At 48.5% G+C, this 19,559-nt stretch overlaps 3 protein-coding genes across 8 annotated transcripts in view; all 3 read right to left on the bottom strand.

The window, feature by feature from the left end:
- Positions 1-3,384: 3,384 nt before the first annotated feature.
- Positions 3,385-6,404, bottom strand: CYP26A1 (cytochrome P450 family 26 subfamily A member 1). Its single transcript, XM_068139241.1, has 7 exons — positions 6,216-6,404; positions 5,777-6,001; positions 5,396-5,683; positions 5,124-5,273; positions 4,659-4,793; positions 4,300-4,452; positions 3,385-4,128 (listed from the first exon to the last, which is right to left on the bottom strand). Exons 1-7 carry the CDS (start codon positions 6,402-6,404, stop codon positions 3,787-3,789), a joined length of 1,482 nt encoding a protein of 493 aa, XP_067995342.1. The 3' UTR covers positions 3,385-3,786.
- Positions 6,405-9,497: 3,093 nt separating this feature from the next.
- Positions 9,498-17,208, bottom strand: CYP26C1 (cytochrome P450 family 26 subfamily C member 1). Its single transcript, XM_068139240.1, has 6 exons — positions 17,017-17,208; positions 16,715-16,939; positions 16,311-16,586; positions 14,862-15,017; positions 10,876-11,355; positions 9,498-10,597 (listed from the first exon to the last, which is right to left on the bottom strand). Exons 1-6 carry the CDS (start codon positions 17,206-17,208, stop codon positions 10,235-10,237), a joined length of 1,692 nt encoding a protein of 563 aa, XP_067995341.1. The 3' UTR covers positions 9,498-10,234.
- An 829-nt stretch (positions 17,209-18,037) lies between these two features.
- EXOC6 (exocyst complex component 6) overlaps positions 18,038-19,559 on the bottom strand; it is a 121,393-nt gene continuing 119,871 nt past the window's right edge. For all 6 annotated transcript variants that reach the window (XM_068139655.1, XM_068139657.1, XM_068139651.1 and 3 more), the window contains one exon: positions 18,038-19,166. In XM_068139655.1, coding sequence (XP_067995756.1) covers positions 19,034-19,166 — 133 coding nt within the window. In that variant the 3' untranslated portion in view covers positions 18,038-19,033. The remainder of the gene's footprint in view (positions 19,167-19,559) is intronic.

Genomic DNA, 19,559 nt, shown 5'->3' with positions numbered 1-19,559 from the left:
CTGACTAGACACACATTTTTAAAAAATAGTTTTTAAAACTTCCTGTAGCACTTATAGTACTTAGGAAAGTACCGCTTCAAAGTCAAGGATGGAATATTTTACATATTTTTAAGTATTTTTCTTGGTGCTTCTCCAAAGGTAAGTCAACTGGCCAGAATAAAATAAGAAAACATAGACTAGATTGAATGGGGTAGAAAGAGCATTATCTTGCAAAGTCTTCTAATAGACTCTTGTAGTAAAAGTTAAAAATAGAATAAAAAGTCAGAAATGTAAGTTCAAAACTTTAAGCTTCAAGTTATACAGTCCTTTCAGTAGGCGCTTTTATGAAGAAAAAGAAAAAAATCCATTCCCAGATCAACTGCTGATGACAGTAACATGCAAGTAACAGGTCCTCATTTGCCTAGGATAAAATTCAATAAACCATATGAAATGATTTTTAATCTTTCTTTTTTTCATTCCCAATTAATCTTCAGCAAAGCATTCCCCGCCCCCCCCCCCCCCCCCCCCCCCCTTTTTTTCTTACTTATATAACCATTACCAAAATTCAGTATTACCTGTTCTGATCTATCTGGAAATACTATTTACACCAATGTCATTTATATTCAAGAGTGGATATACCCATGTGCTGTTAAAACCCACATATTTAGCATGGCTTAGCTGCTTCAGAAATACTAAGCACCAGAGATGCTGCTGGCTGGCAGGAGCTATTATTCACATGGGTTTAGAGGCGTGGGTTGCAGTAACTCAGCTTACCTGCAGAGAAGAACCATCTTTTAACTCCAGGACCAAAGCATAGCACCTACTGAACTGTATGCAATTTTTGTAAAAAGAGAGACCTAGTCAAGGATTTTTCATTTAAATGACAGGTTAACTGAGAGGAGGAATATGAAATACCCCAGAAAGACCCAATTACAAGAAGGAAATGAGTGCTCCACATCAAATCTGACCCTTTAAAGTGTTTCACCATGTGAGCCCTGGAGTACCAGTCACTTTAAGTGATACGTGGCACCACTTGCAAAAGGAAAGAGAGCCAGGCTCTAGGAACTACCTGTCAGCAGCAGAGCACGTTGAAGTGCTGCTTCTTCTTCCTGCCTCCTTCATCTCTGCTGCAGCACCCCAGCACAAGCAACATTCACAGAGGGAGCTGGAGTGAAGACCTAATCTACCAGAAAAGCAATTAAGTTTTTGGTAGATCATTTTTCATCAAGATCCAGCATAACAAGAAGGGTAGGACCTGGGGGTGCAGGAGCTGGTAAGCAGCCGCAACCTCAACTTGTGCCCACACCGACTGCTGCTGAGCTGGCAAATCAACATAATCATAGTAGAGCTCACCTGAAACTGGTCTGCAGCCAGCATCTAAGCTGTCAAGATACAGCTGCATAGAGGAGATTAGCTGGGGTTGTAAAACCTGCTCAAGAAGTTGGGCAAATATTTTAGCAATTAACCCACACTGAGCTCCATATTACTGCAGCTATGTTGCTACCACTTCTTGGAATAGCTTGCTTAAAGCTAGCTCCAAGCTGCCTAAATTACACGGCAGTGACAGACCATTTAACTACAGAAATAAATTATACAGGGGCAGCGCTTAACATAGGCTATATTGTCATGATTTACAACAGCTGAGGATGTGCCCCCAGATGTCCAGACAAAATCAAATTAAGTATATGATTTATATTTTTTTTCTCCAAACATTAAAGCCTTGCAAACTTGACTCAAAAATTTAGAAAAAGAAACAGAAACACACATACTCCCTTAGTCTTAACACCATGAGTGTTCATATTCTCAACACAGTACTTAGATTCCTTTTCTTTATACAAAAACAAAGCAGAAATTGAAATAATATGAAGACCATGCAAAAAGTTCCAACGTACAAAAGACATCGATTGAAAGTAACAAAATACTTAAAGAATCTGCTTGGATTTACAGAATGTTATAATGCTAAAGGAGAAAATGTTAATGAGGGATACCAAAACAAGAGTCCTGTTGCTTCCCAGACTTCAGATTACCACCAAATCAGGGTAAAGGCTTGCAATTTTCTGCTACCATACTTATAATAAAGGGGTCTTAAATTGGGATTATTCATCAAATCTCTGAAAAAACATAACGATGCAAGATGTTTGCATGTCAAAAATTATTTAAGATTTTAAGCACTGACAAGAAGAGTCAGGCAAAGTCTAAAAAATACTATCTTTTGTATTTTAAGACTACAAAACTTTGAATGTCTTAATAGTTTTGCTTACATGTAGGTTGTATCCAAGATCTTACATTGGAAGTTTATGTATGTAAAGTACTAGCTGGAAACACATCAAATGTATTATAGAAAAAGATCCTTTAAAAAATAATTCTGAAACATCACAGATGCTATTAAACACCTGCAGCAATTTTGAGCAATGTAACTCCATCTTTAATTTCGACCTTGAGAGAGCATAATGAAAATGTGACTGCTTTCTGGAAGCAAGCAAAAAATTAAATTAGCCTGTATGGTGCTATAAGCATTCATGACACTGAATTACGTTGGTTTACTTTATAGATGTTTATAGAGCCAGTCTGTGTTGTTTGACTTTTGAGGGAAGACTAATAAGTGCAGTAATGGGGCAAGAGGAAGAGCACAAAAAAATGGTTAAGTCAAAACAGGGGTCATGCCTAGGGCATTTTATCTGCCCTGCTTACACACCCCCAGGGAACTGCATCTCAACAGTTGATTCCCTGTTAATCAATTCACATTAGTGCTTGCCTTTTAGTTTTCACTTTGCTGAATTCCAGGAAAGATGTTCTTAAACCAAATGCATACTCTATCTCTGACCTAGCCAGCGCTGTTGCATTTCAAGAAGGAATCAGCAGATTTTATTTGCTCTACCAGCTGATAAGAGACACCTTTGTAAGTAAAGATTCACAGCCAGCAGACTCAACACAGAGCAAGATGTGGTGGTCTGTTTACACAGGTCAGCAGTAATACGGGAGGGAAGGACATGTATGAATTTTTCTTAACCTATTCTCTGTGGCTACAGAGAAAGACTCATGTTACATGTCCCACTCCCCTTTACTTATTTACTACAGCTCCTGATTATGATCTTGATAAGGAGGCCTGTAGCACTTGCCAGCACTCCATATTGCTTTCAGTGAACATGTATATTTTTGCATTTTTCTTGCCACTGACAGACTAAAACTTAAATCAGTTTACTGTTCACCACCTTCAGAGGCAGGGGAGAGTTGTGAGCTTAGAAATAATAAGTAGCTCACCTACAAAAGCAGATCCGACTTTATAGCCAAACCCTTTGGACCATTTGGTTCGTTAAGCTACTCTCTAGCATACACACAGACCTTCAAACACAGAATCATCAAAAATAAACTTTTATTATCAAACTTAAAATTCACACATTAAACATAAGATCTAGACACAAATAATACTGAAAACACTCTCAAACAGTACCAATTTTAGGTAATATGAATGAGTAGCTAGTTACAGTTGTTTCAAATGCCTTTAAAAATGTTTCTTAATACACACACCAACATAAAATGTCTTCAAATACTTAGCTGGCCAGCTTTCAATAAGATTTTTAAATAGGGGGAAACTTATTTCTATAGAAATAACAATGTCTAATTATGAATCAGAGACCCATAATTGTAGTGCTTGGGGAAAAAATATCACAGCCTTTTGAAATATTTAGAAGACATAAATAACTATTGTACAACTTTAAATATTTAAAGGCGTTTGTTACTACAAAAAGTTACTATGTACATATCAGAAACTATAGAGAAATCCAACTGGAGGCAGGTGCTGAGCTCTCAGATTTGGCCACTGAAACCTATGAATTTGGTAGGCAGATTGTCCACAGGGTACACTATAGGGCCTGTTTTCATTGTAGGAGGTCCATTCAGCAGCTGCCAGTCACAGCTCCGAGCCAGCTCCACTGTAAATATTTTCAGAAGGACTTTTGCAAACTCTTTGCCCACGCAGCTCCTCAAGCCTCCACCAAAAGGAATGAAACTGAATCTGGAAGAATCCTCTGGAGATGGAGACATGAAGCGATCTGGGTTAAATTCATCCTTGTTTGTAAAGAGATCAGCCACATCATGGGTGTCACAGATACTGTAAATAACATTCCAGCCTTTGGGGATCTGGTAACCCTACCAAAGCAAAAGAAAGGAAATATGAAGCAAGCACCTTGATGTGTTAAAATGTCAGCACAGGACATATCAATGCACCCCACCTCCCCTCCTAGCTTCCTGCAGGTAGGCTGTATCAATGCACTAGTACTTTGCAGCTGCTCTGAGGAGTTGAGCCCAAGCACTGCTTACATTTAGCTCAAGGGTCTTGAGTGCAATTCGAAATCCTCCAGGAACAGGCGGGCTCAGCCTGAGGGTCTCTTTGATAACACAGCCTGTATACTTCAGCTGCTCCAAGACCTCCATGTCCAGTTGCTTCTCTTGGTTGGGACTGCATAGTAACCCCTAGAAAGGAAAATGCTGTCATGATAGTTACAGAGCAAGTGCTAGGGCTATTGACACTGCAAAGCAGCCTTTCGCCTAGGCAGTGGTGTTTTCCTGCCACCCCCTTAATGCAGGACACTACCTGGGTTGAGGGGAGCCCTGCCTGGGACACTGGAGATACTTTCTCATTGCCCCTCTTGTCAAATGGTTCTGGGGAAGATACACACCTTCACCTGCAGCTCTTTCCTCACTTTCTGCAGGACATCATGGTGGAGCCCTAGGAAAGCAATTAGCGATGTGGCAGCACTAGCAGTGGTTTCATGGCCCCCAAACAGCAGCTCTGTAGCAGACTCCTTCAGTTCCTTACACAGAGGACACAGGAAAGGTAAAACAGGACTTGAACATAATATCTTCACCAGGCTTATTCCACTACCACAATGCTGTGCATCACTCCTAGATTGGAGCAGATACCCAGGGGCCAGGATAGGGATGATGCTTATGCTCCCTGTGGACATGGCTCCCTTCCAACAGCCTGGACACAGCCTCTGTGCCCCAGTGCACTACACAAGCTGGTTTATTTCATGTGGAGAGGGAGTACTTCCCACTCTTCTCTTTTTGTCCCTGAAACATAAGTGTGTGGTTAACAAGAGGGGCTGGGGAAAGGGGACAAATCTGGCTCTGGGGAACCTCACCTGCATGTTGAGCTGTTCACCATTGCCCTGTGTGTATTCCATCAGCAGCTGCAGTGCATCCTTATAGCCACCCTCAGGCTCCTTGCGGGCCATCTTAGCACGGATGTTCTCCTCGATCTTGGCATGGATGATGTTGCGTGCCCGCAAGCCCTGGCCAAGCAGCAGGGAGAGAGCTGTGTGGGACTGAGGCCATACTGCCATCCCTCTCACCCATTCCCCACTGCCCTGGCTGCAGGGGCATCCCTCTTCTCCCAGCCTGCTGGCAGCCTTACCCGGTAGAGCCCACTGAAAGGCACATCAATAGGGAGGGAGAAGAGGTTGCGGATCATTTCCTCGAAGGCTTCCACCAGTTGCTGCTCACCGTCCGGGCTGGCCTGGCGGGGCTGAAATCCCAGCAGGATCCTCATGGCTATGCGAAACATGAGGCGCTTCACCTCGGGATACACCAGCAGGCAGGGCCCAGCGGTGCCCAGCCACTGCGCCAGGCAGGCGCTCACCTCCTCCTGGATGACGGGCACGTAGTGCTGTAGGGCATCCCGGGAGAAGGCCTGCATGATCACCTGCCCGGTAGGACGAGGACAAAAGGGAACACAGGCTCAGCCACGGCGCCCAGGGCAGCCGCACCCGCTCCCAGCCCGCCGTCGGGGCCGTACCTTTTTGCGGTGTTTGTGCTGCCCGTTGTGGAGGTTGGAGAGGCAGCCCGAGCCCAAGATGGTGCGCACCGAGGCGGGCCACTGCACGGAGACGAGCCGGTGTTCGCCCAGCAGGATATGCCGCACGTTCTCGGCGCCCATCACCCGCACCGTGGGCCGCCCGAAAAGGTGAGTCTTGTAGATAAAGCCGTATTTCCTGCGCTTCATCTCTAGAAATTTCCGTCTCTGGACAATGAAGTGAAATAATAAAACTTTAAGTATTTTGTAATTTTAAAATACTAAGATTTACATATTTTTAATTACTATCTTTTAAAGGGGTGGAGAGCAGTTCTTTCCCACCTGGGCGCGGAAGCCCGGCGAAGCTGTGGCTCACTGCCCTCCCCTGCAGCCAGAGGATTCGGGGCTCTTCCCCGCTCTCCGCGACATGGCCTCGCCTTACCTGCAGCACCATCTGTAGCGTTTCCCCGAAGAAGGGGAGCCCCATGGTGCCCGGAGGCAGCGGGAGTCGGCAATTGGGGTCCCGGCTGCTCACACAGTACAGGTCCCACAGCTTGACGGCGGCCAAAAAGAGCAGCAGGGGCAGCAGGAAGGTGCACAGGGCGCTGGCGACCAGGGCAGAGAAACCCATGGCTAGGAAGTGAGTCCAGCCCAGCCCCCCGGGAGCTCCGAGTGCAAGGGCCAGGCTCACTGCGGGCCGCCTTTTATACCCTTCCCAGGTTGCTGCCCACCCTACCTTGGTCCGATAAATTAGTTCACCCAAAGTTCATCTTTAATTGCGGATTGCGGCCTGGCTCCTCCCCCCAAAATCTTTAACTATTTGCTTTGCGCGGCGCATCCTATCCACCGCAGACAGCCGCCGGGTAAGGAAAGGTGCTGCCGGGTGCGGCGGCAACGGATCCAGGCTCGTTCCCCGCTGCATCGCGCCCGGCGAGCAGGCTGTGGGACGTCGCCGACAGCTGACAGCCGGGGACCGGCCGCCTCACTGGATTTATCATGAAAGCTCGTTAAAAGACCAGTGGGTTTCGCCGAGAAATGTCCCACTGCAGCACGCGGGGGCCCATCTGTTCGGAGACACCAACAGCCGCGGGCGTTCCCCGGCCGGTGCCGTTGCGCTTCGCAAGCGGCGGAGATCCGTCGCCCTCCCGCTGCTGTCGCTGGTCAGGAACGCCAAGCGAGCAACCGGAGCCGGCAGAAGCTAGGATGATGCTGGGATCTGGACGGGGCGGGTGGCCAGCCGGACAGAGCCGCAATTGTACCACTGCATCGGCAGAGGAGCCTCCGCTGTCCTTTGATTCACCTCGAAAGTCCCGGCTTGTATTTCTGCCCGCCGCGGACGAAGGAGCCACGGGCAGCAGGCCGCCTGAGCCTCTCGATGCAGGTTCAAGCGCGGGTCACCAAGGGAAAGGGAGGTGAGCGCAGAAAGGAAACATCCAGCCCGTGGCGCCCGGCTTCCCTCCCCGGGGTCCGCTGCCCGGCCTGCGATGGGCGGCATTCCGGGGCCGTCGGGTCTGCCGCGGCAAGGAAGAGGCGCTCGGCACTGGCCGGGCATCCCGCCTGCAACCGCGGCTCAGAAGGGCTCCCACCCAGGGAGAAGCAGGCGGAAAGGCTGCGCACGCTGCCGTTGCCTCTATGTCCTAGCACAGGAGGAGACGTCCGGGGGACGTGGCCGCTGGGGAAAGGGCGACCAGTACGGATCGCGGCTGCGGGGACGCGGACGGAGGGACGGGGCTGCAGAGAGCTCTGTTGGGCAGGACAGCTACCAATAAACCATCGTACTCGCTTTTCTTTCTTTCTTTCTTTTTTTCCTTTCCCTTTTAAAAATCTTTCTTCCCTGTTATGTTTGGTTTTTTGCTCCCGACAAGCTCAATAAAAGCTGAGAATTGTGTGTGTGTTTGTGTAGAGGAGGAGGACACGTCACTTTTAATTATTGTTTTTCAGACGGGACCCTCCCTTCTCCTACGATGCCCTGCGGCGCAGGGCTCTCAGCCTCCGCAGCCCCTTGCTCAAGAGGGACATCACCTCCACCACCCTACCTCGGAGGGTACTTCCTCGTCCCCGGGGAGTGCAGCCCCTCGGGGTACGGCGCGGCTCCGCGGGGCCCGGCCGGCGTTGGGCGGGAGCGGCGGCCGCGCCCTGACCCGGCGCTCTCCCCTTGCCGGGCTCTGACCTGCTTGTGACCTACAACACGGACCGTGACATCTGCGTGAACCCGGCCGGCAACCGCGCCAAGTTCACTGTCTATCAAAATAACGAGATACGGTGGCCTGAGCACCGATAATTGCCACAGGAAGGCTTTATTATCTCTCCAGCTTTGTATTCCCCAGCCATCAGCTCCAAAAGAATCAAATGGTAAAGAGTGAAAGGGATAATTAAAAACATCTTGGAAGGGAGTCAAGAAATTAACAGCCTAATATGAACAAACTTTGATTACAAGTAACAATTATTACACTTAATTTGTAAATGCTCTTGTTTATCTGCAAACAAAATCAGTTTCAACTCTTCCTGTTTTTTTTTTCCCCAATAATAGATTCATGTTACATTTTTCAGCGGGTGGCTTCTGGGGCTCGTCAGCGTGCAGGGTAATTTTTAAGTGCTACTGGAGGAGCTCTGGCTCTCCCATACCTGGTGCTGGGCTGCTCGCTGTGGGAGCCTGCATCACCCATGGGTCACAGCCACACCAGCAGCTTCTGCTAATTAAAGTTAGTCATTGCCACTTGCAGCCACCACCTACTGATTTCACTTCTGATAGCCACAAAGATTCACCTTTCTGGACAAGGTCAAGAGGGGCAGAGGCTCTGGTTCACTAAGGGGTCAACCTGCCACTAGCACTTAACTCATCCCTGTAGTTTAACTTCTTCCAGATTTGACCTGTCACATTTGGGAGCTGCATTTCTGCTCCAGGTAGTGTTGTGCTCGCTCACACATTTGGGAGCTGCATTTCTGCTCCAGGTAGTGTTGTGCTTGCTCTCACATTTGGGAGCTGCATTTCTGCTCCAGGTAGTGTTGTGCTCGCTGCACAGGCAGTGGCAGCACACACCCTGCTGTAGCACTCCTGTGCATATGTGCAAGGAGGACTGGCAAAGGCAAGATCATTTGAAGCAGAATATTGACAGAGATTCAGGGGAGAGGGGAGCTCCCCAGAACCTTTCCAAATGGACTGTGTTCTACTTGCCACATTTATGCCCTTGCAGGTCAATCTGCTGTTGGTTCTTCAGACAGAACACACTGTGCCACCAGGCCTTGGAGGGACAAGGCAGATTGTTTCCCCCACTCCCTACACACAGGATACAAGACAGTGAGGAATAGAGATGAAGGTGAAAGGAGCTTACTAACTCTGCAGTGGAGCAAGGACCTGGACCCAGCTCTGTCCTGCAGGCACAATCAAAAGGACTCACTTTATTTTACATGGGAGAGAAATACCCCAGTCTCAGTGAAGCAGGTGGTACTCAAAAGCAACTTAAAAGGTGCCCTCAGCACCTACACTTAGCCTCAGGACCACTTGCTGGATGGACCCACAGAGCTGCTATCCTGGTACTTTTCCTGTCAGATCTAGGCTGCAGGAGGTGATTCAGTCTGTCCAGCCACTAGCATGGGGTCTGTGTCACTTTTCAAGTGTCCACTCTGTAATGTGGGGCATGATCAGGAGCAGGGGACATTGTACTACAAATCAGACATACTCAGAAATGTCCATTTTCTGAATGTTTATTTCTCAAAGGCCCTTCCTCTGCTTCAGTCTGATCCCTCTGTCTGGCTGCAGCTAGGGAGCACATCCTGCAGGGATTTCAGCAGTGTGGTTCATGGCAGACCCTGAGCAGCAGCAGCACAGTGCTCAGGCATATAACCTACACAGCTACTACTGGGTGAATAAGACGTCCTCTTTGTGCCAACTCTAAAGGGAAGCACAGGAATGTTTACAATAAAAAACACTTTACACCCTATTATTCTAGCTACTGTTTATGCCATGGATTGGGGCAGCACTGTTTTCTGTTTTCCTGCAGAGCCTCCCCATCTTCCCTCTTTTTACATCTAAAAAGCTGCAGGGTACAGGATGTGCATCTTGCCTTTCCTGTAACACACTGATGGGAGATAAGGCTGGGACAGAAAAGCTCTGGTAGCCTTAGCTTTGGAGATGGGAGTTTTTCTCCCAGTCTCCAGTGGCTAGAGACCTGCACAGGGGTTGGGCTGTCTGAGCCCCTCGTGGAGGATGCTCCTTGACAGCAGCTTCAGCAGATTTTTCCCCCAGGCTAGGGCTGAGGCTCACCCTGGTGCTCAGGAGCCAGATTTTGCAGGACCTTCCCTACCAGCTTGTACACCAGGAAGGTAGAAGTAAAAAGACTTCTGGGGTTTTGCTCTACAGTGGACTCAGTGTCATATCCAACTCGGAGCAGCAGAGACCTGCCCCCAGCCACCATGGAGAGGCATCAATGCCAGGGCTGAGTGGGACAGTGTACCCCTGGCTCAGGCCTTGCTGCTGTGACCAGGCTGCAAGGGGTGGAAGTAGAGCTGCAGCCCATCATCAACAGGATGTACAATGGGGACGGTCTGCATAGCAGGGTAGCCAGGGGTGGCCAGCTCCCAGTGAGCTGTGCTGACCAGCTCAATGGCCAGCAGCTTGAGCATGGCCTGTGCCAATTCCTTCCCAATACAGCTCCGTGCCCCACCACCAAAAGGGATGTAGTGGAAGCGGCCCACAGACTCCATTTGGGTGGCTCCAAAACGGTCTGGGTCAAAGGCACTGATGGGGCTCTGGTAGATGGCAGCTGTCTCATGTGTGTCACGGATGCTGTACATGACGCTCCAGCCTTTGGGAATCTGGTAGCCCTACAGACAGGAGAGAACAGAGGAGTGTTACATATCTGTGCAGCCAGTTGGGCTAGTGGAAGGTGAATAGAGGGTATATAGAAACAGCCCCACCACATTACCCATCTGCTCCACAGCTCCTTTTCTCCCCAGCCCTGCTAGTACCCCACAGGCGTTGCTGGATGCCGTCTTCCCCTGAGCCACACTGCCAAGCACCACTGCTGTGTTGGACACAGGATGCTTGCAGGCAGTGACAGGCAGCAGCTCCCTAGCAGCCTTTTAGTGTGTGAGGCACTTACATCCAGCTCAAAAGTCTGCAGTGCTGTCCTGTAGCCTCCGGAGACAGGGGGCAGCACTCGCAGCACCTCCTTGATCACACAGTCCAGGTAGCGCAGGCGGCTCAACTTCTCCAGGCTGATGTCAGACGGGCAACAGCTCTGTCTCAATGGCACCTGGAGCTGGGGGCCAGTGTGCAGGGTAGGACCCGGTGGGGCATGAGGCTGGGAGGGACTTTGCTCCGTTGGACTCAAGAACTGGGTCTGGTCCTTGCTAACACCTTGGGCTACAGGGAGAAGTGGCTTCTTGCTGCTCTGGGTGGTCGGGGTGTCTGGGCAGGATCCTGCAGAGCACTGATCACACTGCTGGTACAGCTCTTGGGAAACCAGCTCCTGCCTTATTTTTTCAATGACTGAAGGATGCTTCAATAGCAGGAGGATCAGAGAGGTGCTAGCACTAGCCGTAGTGAAAAAGGCAGCAAATATGAGCTCAATTGCTGACTCCTGGGAGAGGAAGGAAGGTGACAAGTTTGTATGCCATTTTAAACTGGTAGTGATGGAGTTTTAATTGTTCTCGCCTTCTGCAGGTTTGTCCCTCTGCAGAGGACCCTGCCCACCCCGTGCTCTCCACAAACCTGTGTCTACCCTGATTTGGCAGGAACCAAAACAAGAGACCCTTGTCATTCTATTTCTGTATCAACTGGCTATCCACCCCCCATGCAGAAAAAGAACTGAGTACATATCACCTCCAATCCAGCTTTTCTGAGCTTCCTCCTACCAATGCTTTACAAATGTTAAAGAAGCATTTTAACATGCATTTTAGCATACTGAGTGAACTTAATTTCAAGCATTACACTTCTTACCTTCATCTGCCATTTCACTTTTGCACTCAGCTTTTACCTTTCTGCCCAGCCAGGGGTTCCAAAACTGTGCATGTTTATGTATAAATCCTAGATGCACTGGCAACTCAGATGGGTTGCATTTGATGAATCTCCAGCTGTAATCGACCATTTGTTTGTCTGGGAGAGGGTCTCAAACCAAAAACTGAAAGCAGAAAGACCTCCTTGCTACAGCAGGTCAGCCTGCTTGGTGTTGCAGCCAGCAGGGAGCTATCTGCCCTGCAGGGATGCACACACCAGGCAAAGGACTTGCTTACTTTCCAAGCTTTGCAGCCTGAAACATAGCAGTGTTCCTAATAGCTCTATAGCAGATGTATTTATAACAAGTTAGGAGGTTAACCAGCTCAGATGGACCTCGTCACAGTCAGATCTGTCATCCATGCCTTGTACTGCCTCAGGGAACTCTATTCAGCCTCATAGTCTTTTCCGGACTGTCCACTGTGTCTATGTAGCACAGCACATGCCAGGCTGCTGCAGGCTGTTGCCCAGAGCTGGATCATAGAATGTCACATCTCTGACAGCAAACATAATGCCCAAGCTTACAGCACCATCTGAAGGTGCCAGCAGCAGTGGACTGGGAGCACAGAGGCTGGAGCCCAACCTGAAAAGCCACACAAAAAAAACAAAGTGAGGAGAATACAGAGCTGACACCCTGGATGGGGCTGGGACCTGGCTGGCACCACCAAGGACTAATTGCTCCATGCCAGGGGCGAAGCAGAGCAAAACTCCCAGAGAAACACAACGGTGTGCTTTCACACAGCTATGTGTCTGAATTTTAAACTGCTCTTACACAACCTCTTTCTGGAGAGGTGAAGCCAGAAACACAGGGAAGGACATCTGAAGCCTGAAGGTACCTGGAGATAGGTCTGATAAGGTCAAGGGTAATGTGATAAGGATTACTCTTTGCTACCATTCCCAGTGACACATACTGGCTGGACCAGAGGCTTTTGCCAAAGTGCAGCTTTCAAGGAAATCTTTCAGCTGAAAGAAACCTGCTGAAAGAACAGACCCCTGTTGACCTCTAATCAAAGCTTCTGGAGGCATTAGTAGGAATTTTCATGTCCACAAGGTAGCAGACCCAGATGAAAAGAAATCTCTCAGTTCCACCACTTGCAATTAGAACCCAAGATATTTCACTAACGTGCAAGGAATTTAGGACAGGCTCTGTGACTTGAAAAAACATCCCTTACGTCTCCCTGCATCAACTTCTAACAGTGCTGATAGTATATAAGCACCTGATAGAACGTAAGACACCAAGCTGCTGACTCTCCCTCCCTGCTTTTACAGGGCCACCATAATGGTTGACTGGGAGGTAGCATTTTCCCACAGCAACATCAGTGTTGTCCATGTGCTACAGCCCAATGCCCTGTCCTGGAAGCCAGGACCAGTGGTGTTACTGCTCCAGCCAGTGACAGCACTATTATAGAGGATAAGGATTTTTTTTTCCCCCTTTCAAGGTTTTAAATGTTTTAGAAGAGTACTTTTGGTGAAATGGTATCTTTTTATGACCTTTGCACTTCAAAGGGCCTGCTGAGTTCAGGCCAAGAATGCAAATCACAGTGTATTTCAGACAGTTTCTGTGAAAACGGTACTTCAAAATCGCTTGAACAAAAGGCAAATTAGTAACTAGTGTGTGCAAGTGTTTGGAGTGTCTCTCAAAGTTGGATATAGCCACAGCTCTGAGACAGCTTTGGACTTTTTACCCAGTTACACCACTTCACTGAGTGAGAACTCTACTATTGTTTTATTAGAGCGGAGAATATTGCCTTAATTGCAAGTGTAGGCAGTTTGGTTTGTAAATAATTTTGTGAACTATAGAAAAGGTAGAAATAGTCTAGCTGTAAAGGTACAGGGCAGCATATGAACATCCTATTATTTCAATCAGCTAGCCCAAGGTCACTGCCATGTCACTCTACGTTACATTTAGTATCCTCTTACTCCTATTGTTATGGTCCATTTGTGGTCAGAGCCAGGGACATGGTGAGAGACCATGCAATTGTTCATGTGTAATATCCATATGAATACTAACAGAGATCAATCACTCTTAATCAATCACATTTTGAATGTCAATTATTAAAAAAATAAAATATTCTGTTAGATTAAGCAATAAATAATGCAAATAAAATTACTTTAAGGATATATGCTGGTTCTAATTGTATCCAGTAGTTGCTGTGGTCTTTCAAATATTTTAGATTTAGAGATTACACTTTTATAAAATATTTATAAACCCATTAATCTTTAGATAGTTTTCCTTAAATACCTACATAAATGGTAAAACTTTGTACGTTCAGTACTTTCAAAATACACTCAGCTGCTGCATCCATGCAGAACTGCTTTAAAACTTGTAATATAAATGAAGTGCCATCTGTCATCCACTGACACCAAGTGACCTGTAGCTATGAATGATGCTGTACTAATGGCAACTATCCCCCAAAAAATTTTGACAAAACACCCTTCGCATTCAGTTGGTAGCTTTGGCTCAGTAAGGACTACTGGGTTTACCTCTAAGTTACAGTAACACATCCTGTTGCATCACTGCAATTCATAAGCTTAGATGATCTAATTAATGATGAGGTGCTAGGGAATGACCTGAAGAACATTATTCCATCCCTGGACCCATTTTGGTACATTGTCTCAGAGACTTCTGGGCTCGCAGCCCTGAGGACATGATCCACACACCACCTTATGCTAGATGCCAGGAGAGGTTTGAGGAGCACACAACTAGCTCAAAATACTGCCTAGTAACCCTTGGAAGTTACTAAGTGCACACTGACATGCGGAGCCTTAGTACAGCCACATAACTCTAACAGCTTCCTAAGTCAGGCTGAAGTGCAGCGGTCACTAAGAGGAAAGGTGGAAGAGACATTTGCTCACATTTTAAATATCATCTCTCTTCTAATCCAGAGATACACAATCCTACTAGAGCATATGTGCACACTGAGTACAGGCTTTCTTGCTTCCGCTAGACCTGGTGTCCTCAAAGTTGGTAAGAGGAGAGCAGGAGCCAATGGCTGGTGGTGGGTGCCCATACAACCCTCCTTATGCCCCCAGACCAGGTCTCTCAAACAGCCATCGAGTTTGAAGGGACACTGCAAGGGGAGCTCTCCTTACCTTTAGCTCCTGCATGGTGAATTCTTTGCCGTGCTCCTTGGCACTATTTATTATGAAATCCAGAGCATCACTGTGATCTTCTGGGTTGTTTCTCTGTAGCTTTTCCTGTATAGCCTTCTCCATAAACTCATGTAGCATGTCCCGTGCTTTGATTCCCTGCAGGAGGCAGACACAGTTAAGGAGAGCCTTAAGACCACCGGAGGGCCCCACGTATGGCAATCCTTAATCCTAGGATCTGTAACAGTTTAATCTGTAACCCAGCCCCAGAGCTTTGCAAGAGGTAGCAGTTTAGGGAGAACTCCTGCAAATTCTGTTGCTTTGCTGTTGTAATTCAAATACAACAAGCCCCAAGGAACACTGTGAGGAAAAGACAGCACCAAATCCACAGCACTGAGTCCAGAGGAACCTGCATCAAGCAAACCCAGCTTCTTGTCAGGTCAAAAAGAAGTGTCTCTAAAGAAATGAGAAGAGGTAACTTAGTAAATTAGAGTCCAAGAAGCAAGGAACAAGTGAGTGGTTTTACCAGAGTGCATTAGATAAAGACATGTTAATCATACCAGATGTGCAGCAAAATATTTAGGATGATCTTAGGGAATTAAGTGATCAGCAATTTGATTGCAAAGTTAGGATGGAGTTACAGAATGTATGGCTCTGTGTCAAAAGCCAGAAGAGCCATACTGGTGACAGCCTTGAGCTGGTGGAGAAGAGCAATGGGGACTGGATAGGTAAGGTGATGGTTTGGGCAGAGCTAACAGTGGAAATAAAAGACTGAGTAAGACCTGACTAAAAGGGGTGGGAGGCTTGAGCTGTCGTAAGGGTGGAAAATCCAAAACCAGAGGAAGAAACACACAGATTGAAATGGGAGAGGAAGACAGAGACACAGAAGTGATACCTAGAGCTGGAGTGTGGGGAGGCAGGCAAGACAGAAGCAGGACAGCAGGGTTGAAAGAGGCAGACTGCCCCTCTGCCGTGTTTCTCTCCAGGACCCCTTGCTATCTCTCTGCCACTGACAGACAAGGGATCATGGACTGCAAGAAAGCATCAAGGACTGTAACAAGGTCTCAAGTCCTCAGCCTGTTCTCAGGTGCACAGGGAGTGCTGACTAGAGATGTGCTATGCCCACTTCTCCTTGTGTTCATGCCCACAGACCTGCTATGGATTCACATGAGTCCAGATGGCACGAGACAGGACCAGATGTGGTGGACTAACCAGAGCCAACACAGGCAACATACAGGGTGAGGGAGCAGTGTAGCCCTGTACTGTACAGTGAGCAGGAACCAGCACAGGGAGGTGATGAAAGCCAACCAGGAGAAGATGAAAAGTGCAGAGACAGCTGGGCTGGGTAAAATACCAGACCCTCAGATCTGGCAGGCCTGGAGACAGGGGACCCATGTCACCAGGGCCCAGATCCCTGCCCCCAGGCAGAGAGAGCAGGGCAGGCAGCAATACCTTGCGCAGCCCACTGAAGGGTATGTTGAGGGGCAGGGAGAAGAGGTTCTCCACCAGCTGTTCAAAAGTTTTGGCCAGATCCTTGAACTGCTTTTCCTCCAGGCGGAGCCCCAGCAGAATCTGAGCTACAATGCGGAAAGTCAAGGTTTTAGCTGAGGAATAAACTGCGATGGAGCCCGGCTCCATGCACCAGCCCCGCAGCTCCCAGCTCACAACCTTCTGGATCCGTGGAAGGTAGCTCTCCAGGGCAGCACGGCTGAACACTCTGGCCAGGATCTAGGAGGAGAAAAGGGGGAACAGAGGCAGGTGGTTAAAGCAGGAGTCCCACATGCCACCCTGGCCCGGGCCCAAACAGGAGGTGCTGTGGGGTCTGCGTTTCCTGCCAGGGCAGCCGCGAGGCTCACCTTGCGGCGCTGGCGGTGCAGGTCACCGATGGAGCCTAGAAGGGTGTGGGAGCCCAGGATGATCTGGGTGCTCTGGGGCCACTGCGTGCTGACTAGTGTGTGCTCACCCAGCAGGATCTTGCGGATGTTCTCAGCGCCCGTCACCCGCACCACCGGCCGGCCCAGGAGGTGGGTCTTGAAGACGTTTCCATACCTCTCCCGCCGGGAGCTGTGGAAGCGGGAGCCCTGGGGACGAGCTTGCAGGTCAGCCAGTGGCTTCGGTCAGCCCCTTCCCACCCCGTCTCTATCCCCCTGCGCCTTACCTGGACCAGCCAGTGCAGGGTCTCCCCGAAGAAGGGCCAGCCCATGGAGCCCTTGGGCAGGGGCAGGGCGCTGGCACGGTCCCGGCTGAGGCTCCAGCGCAGCGCCCACAGGTGCCGGCACAGGGTGACCAGCAGAGCCAAGGTCAGCAGCGCCAGTGCTGCCGCCTCGGGCCAGGAGAGCTTCGCCGGCATCGTCCTCCCGGGCGGCAGGAGACGGGGCGGACGCGGGGCGGAGGCAGGTCCCCGCCCCGGGGGCGCGGGTAGCTCCTGGGGGCGGCCCCGGCCGCTGTCAAATGCTGGGAGCCGAGCGCCCCGCGACTCCGCTGCCGGCTGCGGGCGGTCTACGGCCCGGCTGCTGCCTGCCCGGCCCCGCTCGCCTCCTGCTGCCAGTTCGCCCCTCAGCCACATTTATATAGATATTGGCCACTTACGCCCGGTCCACCTTCGGAGATGACGTATCCGCTGCATACTTAAGCAGCGCGGCCAAGTGCAGTGATTGGAGAGGGAAAATGGGGAATAGGGATTGAGTGGGGCCGGGATGCGGCTGGGGCAGTCCCCATCTCCTCGGGGCTGGGGACCCGGCGCCCCTCTCCCGGCCCCTGAGGGTGGCCCCTCCTCAACAGTACGGCACCGTCGGCAACGGTATCCCCCGCCCCATTCACGCCGGATCCACGGCTTCTCGGTGCGGGCTGCCCCCTCCGTCCCGCTTTGACCCCCCAGGCGCCCCTTTGGGCCGGCCCGGCCGTTCTTGCCGTCCGGTGAACGCAGTGGGTCCCGTCCCAGGCTCCCCTGAGCGGGGAGCGTCCCTGCCCCGCTCCCCAGGCTCCGCCGCTCCCAGCCATCCCGGACTGCAGCGACACTGGGGCGGGTCCCGCAGCACCTCGGGATGCACCCTGCCGTTAGGGCCTCCCGGGTACCCGCCCGCCCGGGGGGTAAATCACCAAAGTCGGGACCGGTACAGGTCCCTACAAAACCAGCTCTGAGGTGCAGTCCAGTGCGTGAAATTAAACGGGAAGACGGATGAGGTTTATATTACTGTATTTAGACCGTCAATAACTTAAAAATACAACAAATATGTACATTAATTTTACATGTTCCATTTGGTTTGTAGTTCTTAGACATTCTCTTTGTGTCTAATATAGCCAGGAGGGAACAGTGCAAAGAGATCGGCGTTGGGACGAATTGCTAACCACTGGGATGGGTCTGGCAGTAGAAAGCGCATATTGACAAACAGATGCAGCACAAAACCAACAGTGGCAAATCTACTCCTTACTGCAACCTGGGGAAAAGAACCCGCGATCTTACAAAAGTACAAGTAGAAACAATAACCCTGAGGAACAAAACCAAACCAAAAGAAAATGTCACATTATAAAGAACTGAAATAGTTATTTACATTCACAACCTCAAGATAAACCCTTTTGGAGAACAATGCTTATAAGCCCTACTGCTAAGTAAATATCAAGTCTAGATCTCAGGTAGTTTTCAAAGGTACTAAAATTCAAATTCAGAAGGTTGTTGGTTTTTTAATACCTCCAGATTATAAAATCTGGCATACAAAATTATGTCCAATCACTATAAGGCTAATATACATTTGATGCGGGAAAACAATAGGTGGCATCTGAAACGCAAATATCTCAATGATTTAAAAATATTAAGCTAGGATTCACCCAGAAAACAGCAACTAAGGGATCTTTTCTCAAATAATTCCTACCATGTCGGCCGATATTTAAATAACATATTTACAGTTCAGCTGTTCCATGTACAATATGACTGAGCTGTTTTTTATTGCACAGTCTCATTTTTCACCATTTGTTTACAATATACAAAATAGTATCCAATCCATTAAAAACACGTACAAAGAATTGCTTGCTGAAGACTCCCCCTGTACAAGCCATCTATTGCATTTTTCCTGTACTGAGGCAAACGAATGTTCTAGCTTAATATCACTGTTTGCTTCGTAGAAATAGCGGCTAAGAAATACCTCTTGGTGTGATGAGATACCATCAATATAATCGGCCTATGTGTGCTGAGACATACCATTCACTAAACTCCTAAGTTGCTTTACTACAGTCTCTATTAGCTTCTGTTTGTCACGATCATTCTTCCTGAAGGGAGCAAAAATATTGTTCTTTTTGCTAGAGTCTCTCATTCTGGAGAAATAAAAAAAGCAAATGACACAGACATGTTAGAAACACAGTTTGAAAAAGAAAAATCCAACTATTTTAAAGAGGTTTACTTTTTGTTTCTGTTATCTATGTGTTCTTCTATTAAATTTTTGTAATGTGGAACTCCTTTCAACTAAAATTACTTCACAAATTACTCGCAAGTATTAAGCAAATATCACTTCGTCAGGAAACTGTGTGAGGAGAGAAGCAAACCAGAAAACCCTCAGTGTCATCTGCTTCCATGGTAAATTCAGACTTGGAGAAAGGTATGTTTTGTTACACCATCAGATCACCCAATCGTTACTGCACATCTCCTGTATCAGTAGATTTAAAACGAAATTTGGGAAACGAAATAAATGGAAGCAACGACATTTTGTC

Source organism: Melanerpes formicivorus, unplaced genomic scaffold (assembly GCF_026170545.1).
Source record: "Melanerpes formicivorus ecotype bairdi unplaced genomic scaffold, bMelFor1.0.p_v2 SCAF_6, whole genome shotgun sequence".
NCBI classification, from domain to species: domain Eukaryota; kingdom Metazoa; phylum Chordata; class Aves; order Piciformes; family Picidae; genus Melanerpes; species Melanerpes formicivorus.
This window is presented reverse-complemented; position numbering and strand designations above follow the sequence as displayed.

Coding starts and splice junctions, on each gene's coding strand:
- CYP26C1 (XM_068139240.1), bottom strand. CDS start 17,208: ATGCCGGCGAAGCTCTCCTGGCCCGAGGCGGCAGCACTGGCGCTGCTG. Junction 16,940..17,016: donor CCCTGCACTGGCTGGTCCAG/GTAAGGCGCAGG, acceptor GCTCGTCCCCAG/GGCTCCCGCTTCCACAGCTC. Junction 16,587..16,714: donor TGCACCGCCAGCGCCGCAAG/GTGAGCCTCGCG, acceptor TTCTCCTCCTAG/ATCCTGGCCAGAGTGTTCAG.
- CYP26A1 (XM_068139241.1), bottom strand. CDS start 6,404: ATGGGTTTCTCTGCCCTGGTCGCCAGCGCCCTGTGCACCTTCCTGCTG. Junction 5,274..5,395: donor CTTTCAGTGGGCTCTACCGG/GTAAGGCTGCCA, acceptor CTGCTTGGCCAG/GGCTTGCGGGCACGCAACAT. Junction 4,794..5,123: donor GTGAACAGCTCAACATGCAG/GTGAGGTTCCCC, acceptor CCTCTGTGTAAG/GAACTGAAGGAGTCTGCTAC.